General features: G+C 43.8%; 1 protein-coding gene across 14 annotated transcripts in view; it reads right to left on the reverse strand.

The window, feature by feature from the left end:
• Positions 1 to 317: 317 nt before the first annotated feature.
• The window catches only part of LDB2 (LIM domain binding 2), a 375,417-nt gene continuing 363,084 nt past the window's right edge, over positions 318 to 12,650 (reverse strand). Inside the window, exons 6-9 of one of the 14 annotated variants that reach the window (XM_080796096.1) lie at positions 10,401 to 10,524; positions 7,328 to 7,476; positions 4,615 to 4,757; positions 319 to 1,699 (exon numbers count right to left, since the gene is read on the reverse strand). In XM_080796096.1, coding sequence (XP_080652222.1) covers positions 4,653 to 4,757; positions 7,328 to 7,476; positions 10,401 to 10,524 — 378 coding nt within the window. In that variant the 3' untranslated portion in view covers positions 319 to 1,699; positions 4,615 to 4,652. Of the gene's footprint in view, positions 1,958 to 4,614; positions 4,758 to 7,327; positions 7,480 to 10,400; positions 10,525 to 12,650 lie in introns of all 14 variants that reach the window. The other 13 variants (XM_080796094.1, XM_080796086.1, XM_080796097.1 and 10 more) reach the window with 13 other exon arrangements.

The following is a 12,650-nucleotide window of genomic DNA, read 5'->3' on the forward strand; positions in this document are numbered from 1 at the left end:
AGCTGTAAAGATGAGCTAAAATAATCTCCATGAACCTTAAGTAGGGTTGGTGCAGCATAAACTCTCAGTGCCTGGAAACTACTGCTCTTACAATTGCCAAGCTCCAGAAACACAAGCTAGATCTTCCGTGTTCAGACACTCCCACATCTGCCCAAGTGAACTGCAGTGAGCAGGGAAAAGAATCAGACTTGACAAAGGGTAGCATAGCTTTCACAAGTCCACTCCACATGTAGGCTGGATGCCAACTCCAAGCTCCAACTCATAATTGTGGGCAGATTTCGCCGTCGTGCTCACAAACAGCCAGACCCACTTGCGTTGGTTGTTAACACAGTTTATTATTGGCACACTTATCAGTAAAGCATACATAAAATACAGCTGTTTTATAACACACGGAGCCACTGTGTCTTTACATGTGTGGAAGAACATATTAATATGCAAATGGAAAAATTAGTTCTCTTATAAAGTTTCACATAAATACACTGGAATTGCCCCAAAAGAAAAATCCCCGTAAAAGAACCAAGGGAGGGCTTTACAAAATATTATACAAGAAATATACTATGAAAAGAATCAACAGTCAACTCAGATACAATAAAAAACACAAAAGTTTCAGATTCATTAAACTGCCCACAAAATTAATGGATTACATGGCTTGAAAAGATTTGGATCAACAGCAATTTTACAAATGCATCAGTTCTCAATGGGCCAGGTAGGTGTCTTTCTTTACATAAAAATCCATCTCTGTGTCTTCGATGACAAAAAGACATTTCTTGTTTCAGTACTTGGACTCGATTGAACGAACTCAGGTTGGAGAACCGATTGACATTAGCTCAGTCATAAATTACCCTGCTAGGCCCTCTTAGCTGTTACCCAATGAAAGAAAAGGTGAAGAAAATAATACAAATAATAAGGATACACTTAAATTACTGTCCAAAAGCTGATTTTTTTTCTTTTCTTTTTTTACTGAAACAAGAAACTCTCAGATGCAAGTCAAAAAGCAGAAAATATTTTACAATATTAAAAAGTCATCTGTAGTTAGGGTCGGCATATAATGAGACCCTGAGCACTGAGGGCGTATTGACAATATGGCCTTCGTTGGGTTGGGGCGGGACGGGGTTGGGGGGGTGGGGCATAATTAACAAACATGTGGTTTAACACCAAGCCAGGAGAAGCGGGAGCGTTCACTCTGGTTTTAATTACTATCAGTGCCAGTATCTGTGTTACCTGCGAAGGCCTCCAGGGAAGGGTCATGGAAGTTTATTGGAATAATCCTCTCAATTCAAAAGGAAAAAAGAAAGAAACTCAAACCCAGATCATTGTTGTTTAGAAATAGCATTTGCGTGGAAAAGTTTTTTTTTTTTAATTTTTAATTTTTTTTAAATTTCTCCTCCTTCCTCTCCTGTAAGCAAGGATCTGCAAGCGTGGGTGTAACCCACGGCCTACTGACAGTGGGTGCAGGTGCGGGTCAGTCTCACTGGGGAGCCTGGGGCGGGGCGTTTTCTGATTTGGTCTCTTGAGCGGCGGGGGGTTTACTGCTCCACGGGCTGCTGTTCCCCAGGGCGGGGGGGCTGTTGAAGTCTTCCTCGTCGTCCACGCCGTTGGCCGCGTCATATTGCGTGTTTTCTAATCTAGTGATTAGCCTTTCGTCCTCGTCCCCAAACTCACCTCCCATCAGAGTTGGCTCTCCTACCACCATCACATCCTGTGAACAGCAGCTGACATTATTACAGGGAAACCTTGGGACAGAGAAGCTCAGCTTAAAATACTAGCGGGAGGAGCTGGGGGATCTAGGACAGACACACTCGTGTACTGTGCACCGGGGTCAAGTCTCAAAGTCGGGGGCCGAGACGCATATTTGATTTCTACAGGAAATAAACATTGCCTCCTGACGTGGAACAACCACGCGAGTTTATGTCCTTAGTGCGCAGCCTGACACCGGAGAACGAGCAATGCTAGCAATCTGCAGAAATAAAAAAATGGATTTTTCAAAATTAAAAAAATCCACGCTTTTAACTTGCTGACATTGGGGACTTTAGAGAGGGCTGTGGAACCTTCTGCTGGGTGCTTTCCAATACCTCCAGAAATCCGCCACTTTTATTTAGGGCCTCTATTGAATGCCTTTGGAAACTAGCAGCCAACGTGGGGAGGATACAGTTCTATGGTATTCACGCAACTCATTCCAAATGGCATTCTCTCTGTCCCAAGGACGGTATACATTTTAATTGAAGACAGAATCTCTCTTTTTTTCTATTCAGCCAGGCCCTTTTATGCAGCCAATATCCTTGACATTCTGCTACTTAATTATGGTAATTAATTTAGGTAAAGTTTTCGATAAAAACAATGTTCACACTGATTTGACAATTTGCATAGCTAATTAAGTCATTAGCAAAAACCTGCTGATTGCCAACAAGCCCTGAATTTACCATCTGTTATTTCATGGTGCCTGTCACCTATCCCCACACAGGCAACCCTGCCACCAATCTGGGCAGTAAAGAGAACCAGTCTGTCCAGCTGGTGCCATAAAAGGAAGATGAAGAGCACTAATTATAATTACATTGATGAAGCTGGTAGTCATCAGAAATGGAAGCGTGCAAGAAGAATCCATCTAATCACTCCTTTAAGTACAAATTGTCCTTCCATGCAAACAAGGAAGCCACCCACTGTAGCCTGGAGCATCATGGAGGCCACTGCTGGAGAGGCACAGGGCTGGGGACAAGGATGCATACACAGGGCACAGCTCTGGCCTCTTTGTTCAAGGGGGGCTATATAGGGTTGATGGGTGACCTGGGCATGGGACAGGACACCTGTCAGGTGATACTACTGGGCAGGCTGTGAGCACTAGTCTACTCAAAAGTGCAGTGACTCCCGGGGAGTGCCTAGTGCAGTCATCTGCCTCGGCCAGAAAAAGCAAGGCTGAACCAGATGCTTTTGGACATGGAAGGGTGTGTTTCCTGACAGGGAGGCTAACTGGATGAAATGCCTTGGCGACTGGGCAAAAACCGTCTTCACTGGGGGCAAGAGAAGCTTTTCTGGGACAGTGTGGTAGAATACTGCCTTTGGTCAGGAGAAGGTCCAGTGGGCCCTCCAGTTTCCTTCTAGAATTCTGAAGGTGCCAACTGAAAAGAACCCTTAATGGCTGCCTGATCGATTTCAGAATGGAAAACCTTGTTTGAGTGATCGATTGACTCCCCAAGAATTACGGGGGAGATCATCAATGGATTTCCAAATTGTGTTTTCTGACTAGTCACTCCTGTGATTTGACAAACATGATTTAAAGAGCTATGTCCCAGGTGAAGTAAATGCCTCAAATACGAATTGGGTAAACTCAGCAATACAGGTGCTGGCGGGGAAATCAGCAGTGTGCTTCAAAGAACATATCGATTATTCAGCGAAGAGCCAGACGTGACACCGACATGGACTCGAGATGAGAACAACGTAGACAGAGACTTTGACTGGCAAGGATACAGACAGGACGGCAGATGGAATGGGCTCTCCAGAGAGGAGGGGACGTTATCGGGTTAGCCGCACCACCCACTAGGGGTGTTTTGGACAAAAAAGTGCTGCTTGGTTACAGGCAATCAGGAGACAGTGCTTATGATCAGGAATCAAGGTGGGGGAAAGAACAGGGCAAGATTGAGGAGAGGATGATGTGGATTAATCTCGTTTCATGACTTACGTGCAACAAGCACACGTTGGAAGGGTTGGAAAACACATGCGTGAGGTGTCACAGGACAGGAGAAGGGCATGGGGACCAACCATGTGGGTCTGCATTAGTATCGTGAGTCCAAGGTCATCAAGAGAGGCTGGGACAGTGTGGGGAGGTAAGCATAATTGGGAAACAGAGGAGAAAAATCAGAAGGCAGCTTAAGCGTGACATTAGGCAAAGGTCCTCAACGCTCCAGGTGCCTTCATCGAATCAGAAAAATAATGGTCATTCATGAAAAATACTATGAAAATAGTGATTTGAATCACTCCAAATGGGTCTGATATAGGCTCATAGTGGTTGGAACAGCTGGAAGAGATGCCCAGGCATAAATCCTTGTCGGCATCCTGAATTTCAGAGAGGTGCTACATTTGCCTTCCTGATTGTAAAAGAAAATCCTCAGCCAGATACATGATCCTATGTGTACACGTGTGAGTGATTGATAGATGACAAGCTATGAAAGAGACGTGTGTGCTAAGAGCTTCTTAGGCACATAGATTCTTGAGGCCGCTTATACAAGTATGCACAGGGCTCTGCCTGGCTCTACAGAACCTGCAGATGAGAGGAGTGGTTCTCTGCTCAGGTGATCTCGATTTGTTAGCCTCACACAAAATGAATGGAGACATAGTGCACGTTCTGAGCTGCCTCTCACTAGTGGATGTTGGCTCCATCTTCCCCACCCCCACATCTTTAAAAATCCCCCCAACATTCAACATCGGTAGTGAGAGGTGCATTTCCATTGTCTGCTATCTCGTGTGTCCCACAGGAGGCAGGGCTGGTGTGTCTGAGAGTAACCCAGATGCCCTCGGCTCCCCATGAGGCAGACCTCTGCTCCTCGCTGGAGGCCTGGAGGTGCCACCAGCTCTTGCCCATGTCACATCTTCTCACTAATCCCCCGTGCAAGGACCACCAACCTCTGAGGAGGACTGGAAGTGACTCCTTTCAGGGCCCCTCAATGCTTCTCCTTAAATTGGCCAGAAGGGGTCACTGCTGTTGAATGACACAGGTCTCCATCCCTCCCAGGGTTGAGGCTGCAGTTCGGGATCGCTCCTAGCCCCTGCTCATGGAGTGAGAAGCAGAATCCAAGGATTAAACCCTAGTCCTCACCAGACACACACTTTGCTGCCGTGGCAGCTAGGCAGACCACAGTTGTGGTCACAGTGGCACATAAAATCTGGTCATGCCTGTGAACGAGACAGCCAGGGCTGCAGATTGCGTTCCATTTTAACAGTAAAATCGTGTTGGTAGTTCAGTACACAGGGTTAAGAGATGTGGTCACTACAAGCCAGACGATGCTTATCATTTAATGTCCATTCAACTGGAGTGCACACAGAAATGTGTACATTTTTCCTGTTGTCTTTCCCTGCCCCTCTTGGCCCTCTGTAAGTTTTACTCGGTTAAAACCTCTTTTAATTGCATGGGTGTGGGGATGGTGCTGAAATTCTGCTCTCACTTTCTAATGGTGCCTTGTTCTCACCGAGTCCAAAGGGTCTCAGTTCACTAAGAACCCTCTCGACACAGGTATCCTCCACTAAAATGCAGTTGGTGGATTGGAGGAAAGGAGCATCAGGGAGTAGAACAAACTACGTGTCCTTTAAAATAAAACTGAAATGTTTCCAACGAGGCCAGGTATGTCAAAACGCATGACACTTATGCCACTCTTCTACACCTGAGACAGACATCACTAACGGACAGCCTGCCAAACCCAGTCTGGGCCTTAGAATGCTACTCAGTGCCGGACCCTGTTAGCTGACACCAGGAGACTGAGTGGGCAGGAGACGGGAAAATTCTTGGCCATCCCTCGAGTAGATGCTGAGCTCTTTAATGACAGGGCCTGGGTTTTTGTTTTTGTTTGTTTGTTTACTCTTGGTATAGTGAGGGGCACATAGTAAGAGCTCAGGAAACATTTGTTGAACTGAGCTGAATTCTTGCAGCCATTGTGCCTTTAAGTAGCAATGTCACCATTCCAGAATCCTCTGGAATGCACTCTCATTTGCTAGGGGAAACTAACAAATGTTAGTTTTTAAAACTCTAGGAGTAGATGAATAATGGGCTACTTTTGAGCACTTCTGGGTTGATTTATTTATACCAGGCCATTTTCTCTATACATTTTCCAATTTAACCAAGAGTGGGCCTAACTTATTGGTACCTTAATAAAAAGACTCTGTTTTACTTCTTTGATTTTTTTTTTTTTTCTGACTCTTTAGCCCACTTCAGAAAACAGAGGTAAGTCTGGCATTATTTAAAGACTATAATTCCTAGCAGTCTTAAAATTAAAATGGTACCTTCCCCACAGGCTGGCCACTCTCTCCATGACCCTTTCTTTCTAGAGCAGTGAGGACGAAATCCATACCCTCTGTCTATGGAAGACAGGAGAAGAGTCCCCGTGGCCCTGGGGATTCTCAGGTACTGATGGCATTGGTTTTAGCCAAAGAAAACGGACTGATGGAAAGTGGGGGAAAGTGGGTTGGGGACAGATTTGAAAGACACATTTAGAAGTAAGTGGAGAATACCCATGAAAGAAGGGTCCACTCTCACATGGGGAGAGATGTGAGGATGACAGATCAAGGTGGGGGGAGGGAGGTGAGAAAGAGGCAAAAGGTCAAATTGCATGGGTTGAGGGAAGTAACAAGAAATAGAGCACATTTCCCAAGACATGGTCTCTAGAGGATATCCATGGAGCACCACGAAAGTGTCGGGGCTCAAAGGACAGTCAGACGCCTGGTGACAGGGTGGTGTGGCTAGGGAATCAGAGAAGGAGCACCCACAAGTAATCGGGGAGGGGACAAGGGACAAGAAATGCTTAGAGGAGCATGAGGATTTAAAAGCGATAAATGATCTGACACTGGGCTGAGGGATTTGGAGTCAGGAAGGAATTGGGCAGACAGGACAGGACTTGAAAATAAAAGTAATAGGAGATGAAGAAAGATGAAGAAAGGGCCCACACAGTATACACTCTTTGGGGACAACCGTCAGCTGTCAGCCTTGGAGTTCAAAGAAGCCTCCTTCTCAGTGGCCCATTTCCTTTGTCAAAACCCAGAAATGAAAGACAGGGTCAAGAGGTCAAGAGAGCTGAGACCAAACCAGGGGCCGACCCTTCCCCTGAGCTCATGAAATGGGTAAAGTGGAATCCACTGAGCTGCATTTTGAGTGGCCGGGAGTTAATTACCTGAGTCTTAAAATATGAAGGGACACCCATGTCGGGAAGGCCCAATCCAATTACAATATGGAGCCTGAACGCCGGGAGCTAGTTTCCAGTGGAGCACGGGGTCTCCGGTGATGGCGCCGAGAGCCCCTTCTATGCCACCAGGCATTGCTGCTAAGTGATATTTTAATTAAACCTTAAGTGACATATCTCCTGTCTGTGACTCTGACGGCTTTTTAATTCAGGTCCCTGAGCAGCACAGACTCTTAATATTCCTTTCTAATTCCCAGGTTGCAAAGGAAGGTTTCCATGGCAGAGCTCCTCCCTCCCCTCCTTGCCCTCCCCTGCCCCGGCCTTGCCCTCCCCCGCCCCCAACCTGCCCAGAACGCTGTTGGCAGCTCAAGGAGGCTTTCACGTGGGCCCCTGCAGGTGGAAGACGGGCAAAGGCAGGATTTCAGGCCTAAAAGGAAAGCGAGACTTACAGGTACCTGACTGGACAGACTCAGGTTGGCGGCCGGTGTCTTCTTCTTGCTGCCGGTACTGTTGGCGGTGTTGCCGGCACTGCTGTTGGAAGTGCTGCTGGTGGAGTTTTTCCTTTTTCTCCGTTTGGTTGTCGGCTGCCTTGTGGGTTCTGCTGCACAATGGAGAATGGACGGAGGATCAGTTCCAGGGCAACGGTCAGAACACTGCCCCTCCAAGGAGGCTGTGCTTGCGAATTGAAAAGAGTGGACTCTAAATTGTTTCCATTTCTTTTAACTTTACACAGAGTAAAGGAAGGAAGCCGTTGCTTTATTTTTAGCACAACATGCGTGCAACCCTCTTCTTTGGTATCTAGATGGAATGATTTGTGTTTTATCGTGTTTTGCGAATGTTATAGGGGTGTCTGGAATCTATTTTATATTTCAAGGGCCAGCCGCAAATACCACTTTTATAGTTGAGTTGAAAGTCTTGTTACCATTTCAAAATTGGGGAAAACATTTTTCTCTGGACTGTCATTTCTTTAGAGCAAAAGGAGGGCCCTGGTCTCCCTTGGGGGGTGGGAGAGGTCCTCTGAGGTGTGAGAGAAAAGATGAAACCAAAATAAGGTGGTGAGCCTGGGTAGTAGCTTTGTCTCCGGGTAAGTGCCCAGTGCCATCACACCTGGAGATGCTCGAGTACAAAGAAGAAGCATGAGTTCTGTCAGCCGTGAATGTAAAACATAGGGTCCCAAGCTCAGTATGGTTCTCAGGTTGCATGGTTTGGACTCCGATGTTTAAAGAATGCTACTAATTTCAATGTTCTTGGGGGAAAAATGTCTCAGTGTGCCACAGTCAGCATATTCATGAAGGGGAGCTAGATCTTTTCAAGAAAGCCCTGTTTAGAAATAGAGGACAATATTTTGGACCGGTTGGATGGGGAACATCTTCTTGGAAGCATAGGGACCTGTGGTGATGGGTGGTCAGATGAATATTATTTATTTATACATTATGTAGTGAGTTTTACCAAATGTTTTCATGCTCTTTATGGTTTCTATGTCCTGTCTTATATTCATAGCAATTCTATTAATTAGATACTATTCTAATATGTGCTTTGTAAATGAGAAACGTTCAGAAACTTTTTCCAGGCAGTTACTCAGTTGGAAATGGAATGTAAGAGCATCCTTTTTGCTAACCCTAGACTTGACCCAACTCTGATGGAGAGAAGGTGAGCCAGGGCCATACCAGAACCAAGTGAGAGGACCTTGTAGCATTTTCTTAAAATACCTATGCTGCTTCTGATGGGCAGTGGGCAGGATCTCCTTTAAGGATCATTTCAAAGACCACCTAGTCCACCAAATTATCCCTGACTTCTGAGGAAGAAAGGGATTATGTTCCCATTTACGTACCATTTTTTTTCCTTCATGAATATTTTGTCTCTTATGTTTAAAGATTTTCATCAAAGGGCCTAACATGTCTGTCCACAGAGAGTTATGGGTGCTTGTCCTGAAGGTTGGGGAAATAGGAAATAGAATTGTTCTAGCTCATGGTGCCAGAGTTGAGTGACACGTTCAATGTCAAGCAAATACTCAGTTCCTCTGATAAACATCTTCTTCCTTTACCTCAAGAATTAAAGTCAGCTACTTTTTTTTTTTAATCTGTACTTCTTTTGTGAAATTTTGGGGAAATATACCTAAATTGTGTACTCTGGATTACTCCCATTGGCAGCAAGTAGCTGAAGTCACAGAGTCATGAACTCTGGAGACATAAACACCTCTTGTGACACAGACCTCCTTCACTGATCAGCTATGAGATCGTCTTTGGCAAATTACTGCTTAAATCCCAGGCCCTGTATATTTGAAATGGAAGTAATATTGAATACCTCATAAGGTTATTGTCAGGATTCAGAAAGAGAATGTGAGATTTGGGAGGGCTGGGATTTCTGACTGTTTCATTCAGTGCTGTACCCCTCTGACTGGAACAATGCCTGGCACCTATTAGGGGCTTAATCAATGATTACTGAATGAATGATTGAGTTAATAAATGATATATAAATTATGTATGCATATGTTGGAAAATATAGGTTCTCAAAGCATTCATTCAGTGAAATATTTTTCCCCATGAAGCCTTACTGATATTGAAAGAGAAAATGATCTAAGCACATTCAAATAGATTTGAAAAATAATGTTCCAGATGTCTAAAATTCCTCTAAGATAGGGATGCAACTATTCTATGTAGAATGATGCTCATCTTCTCAGATTTCTAAATATGTACTTTGTTAAATCTACTATATTCATTTCATATAAAATGCCTGGCCCACGACCAGTGGAAGGTGACCATTCTATTTTGTGATTCAGAAAGCTATGTGCTTCGTGTTAATAATTACTCTTTATAAAAATAATTTTTAGCGAACAGATACGTTTTGCTTTTATGATCAATGAGGCTCGACACACGCCTGGGAGTGAAAATGTATTTGATAGAACGACAATTAATGATGACTGGAAGCAGTAATCTCAGAGCCTCAGCAGGAGACTGCAGTATCTAAACTGCATTCTAAGGAAGTGAGGAAAATGGAATCTTTTATGTATTCTCTTCATGATCAGAGTACCCTTTGATATTAGATCTATCTTTAAAAGGGGAGCAAATTTATTTATTTTTTTCATTCTTTCATTCTTTCCTTTTCCTTTCCATCCATCCTCCCTCCCTCCATCCCTTCCTTCCCATCATGTCTATCATTCCTATAGAAAAAAAAAAAAAAAAGGTAAAATAATGGACCACGAGAAGACATCAGTCTTGTCCAGTGGAATAGCCACTGGACTGGGAGACAGGAAACCTTGCTTCTGATTTCGTCTTTGCCAATGATCTTGGACATTAAATAAATCAATTGATTTTTTGGGGGGTTTCGGATCCTAAGTGAGATTGTAGATGATTCCTAAGGGTGCTCATACTTCACAAATTCCACGTCCCCAAGTCCAAACATCCATAAGAAACTACTCATCCTGACAAATTTATGATTCCTTCCTTCCTTTTCACATCACTTCATCCCCCAAAAAGGCCTCGGAAAATGCATTTAGAGCAAGAGTGAAGAATGAGGTCATACCTGGGGGCGCCACCATCCGCTGCCACTTCTGAAACAAGCAGGTCTTTAGGCAGTCTCGTGGACTGAGGTTGTAAGTTTTATGTCTCGACATCAGTTCCTGCATTGGCTCCAGAATTACACACAACTGCAAAAAGTTCAAAGACATCGGTCTTTCACTATTTGATAATATTATTTGCAATAAATAATGTTAACAGCTGGAAACAATTAGAAAGCTCAAAGGTACTTTTCTTTTTTCCCCTGGTTTTTATTTTCTCTGTGCAAGTTTGGAGGAAAAGAAATATTACCAACACTTGATAATGCCCACCTAATTTACTATTATTTATAATACCATGTTATAGCCAAATGTGATTTATACACACACACACACACACACACACATTGAGAGACGCATTCTGTACAAACTGTTGGGTGGATACATGTAGCTCTATTCTGAATTCAAATGATTCTCTCTGGTTAAAGAAAAAAGCTCTCTTCCATGGCGCACAGCATGCTCTGATTTCTACTCTGGTTTCGGCTGTTGTTCCTGTTTGTATAACCACACACTGTGAGTTACAATGCTAGTTTATGTAGATTATGTGGCAGTGAAAGCCATCTTTTAAACTGTGGAGAACAAAGTGGCAACTGCAAGTACTTTTTTGATCCTAATTCTTATCAAGGCCCACGATGAACACTGTTTCATTTTTATTCATGTACTCATTTATATTTTACACATAATGATAATGTCAGTAACATATGCCAACATTAGTTCAGAGTAGGAGCTTTCTCTGTGGCTCTGTACACGGTTGCTTCCTTCCCTCCTTTGGTTAGATTTTTCAGATTTATTTTGGTCCAAGACATCTGATGACAAAGATTAATGAATGTAACAAGAAGGTAAATCCATTTAGGATTGCCTTGAACTTTTCTGAATTCCTTCTCAGTTGGAAGGTCATCAGGATACTGCTGTATTGAGAGTGCTGTATCTAAGAAGACAAAGACCACAACACAGCCGTACACATATTGGCAAAGCACCCTTCCATGTGGAAAAATAGCATTTCATTATAAAAGGCAGATGTGCCTTCATCACCCCCCTTTTTTTTTTTTTTTTACACCACTCCTTTTCCTTCTGTCATTACTCGGAGGACATGCTGCTTTTTGTCCACTGGTCCACTGGGTTCCCTCTACTTGGAATTCTTCCCTCCCCTCTTCTTGGCTAATGCCCACTCATCCTTGAAGACAAGGTTACTTCTTCCATTATACCTTCGTCTCCAGGTTGTGCACCTCTCCCTGTGCAGGGTGAACTAGGTGATTCTTTACGGTTCTCCCATAGTACCCAGCCTTTTCTGCTCTGTGAACTTACTCATCCATGCTTTGGAACCCTCTGCTTCTAAGTCTCTTTTCTACTTGACCTTTAACTCTTTGAATGCCCAGACTGTACATTTTTTTCTCTGTTGTCCTGGGTTTGGCTCAATTGAATGGATGCATTTAAGGTGTCCTTGTAGACTGGAAGATCTTTCTTCCAACAGAACCAAATGAGTTGATTATTTAAAATGCAGACTTCCAGACTCCTCCCCTTCTGTTTCACTGGGTCTGGAACTAGGGTACTGAATCTGCCTTTTGGAGAAGCATGCTCCTGTCTAATTCTGATACTTACTACTAAGTTTGAGGTCTGCTACCCTACATATTCTGGGTTTTACATATAAACAGAAAGACATGCAAATTCCCCATTGTTTCCAGTTGGGATTCCACTTTTTTGTCACTTAACCCCACTTGTCAATGTTCTTCCTTCCTTCTCAAGCCTAAGCATGATAATCAAGATTACCTTCATCTAGAAAAATGTCTCTGCTCTTTTTACCTATCGATGATCTAAACTTGGCCCAAACCACTAACTCCATTGACAGGACAACTGTAATCTCTTTCCCACTGCAGTTTCTCAGGAAGAAGAGAGCAAGAATTCGAAACCTAAATGACACAAGTACAGCGTGAGCCAAAGAGACAAAGCCACTCAACCCTAGTGAATCGGGCTGTCATGCATGAGGTCTGGATTAGTTATGGGGCATCTTCAGTCTTGTCTATCCTCTTGCTTACTTTGAAGTCCTTTCTGAAACTTAAAATGCTGGTAAGGAAGACCCCATGAAAGCGAGGGAATTCCTGTGCAATTAACTCCACATTTCCACACTGTGAAGACTCAATGTGTATATTCCTCCATTAAAAATTCCTCACTGGAAATCAAGGTCTGTGCAAGCTAGAGAGAGCCTCAAGTCTGCCCCAGCC

This window comes from Martes martes (assembly GCF_963455335.1).
Source record: "Martes martes genome assembly, chromosome: 2".
Classification (NCBI taxonomy): domain Eukaryota; kingdom Metazoa; phylum Chordata; class Mammalia; order Carnivora; family Mustelidae; genus Martes; species Martes martes.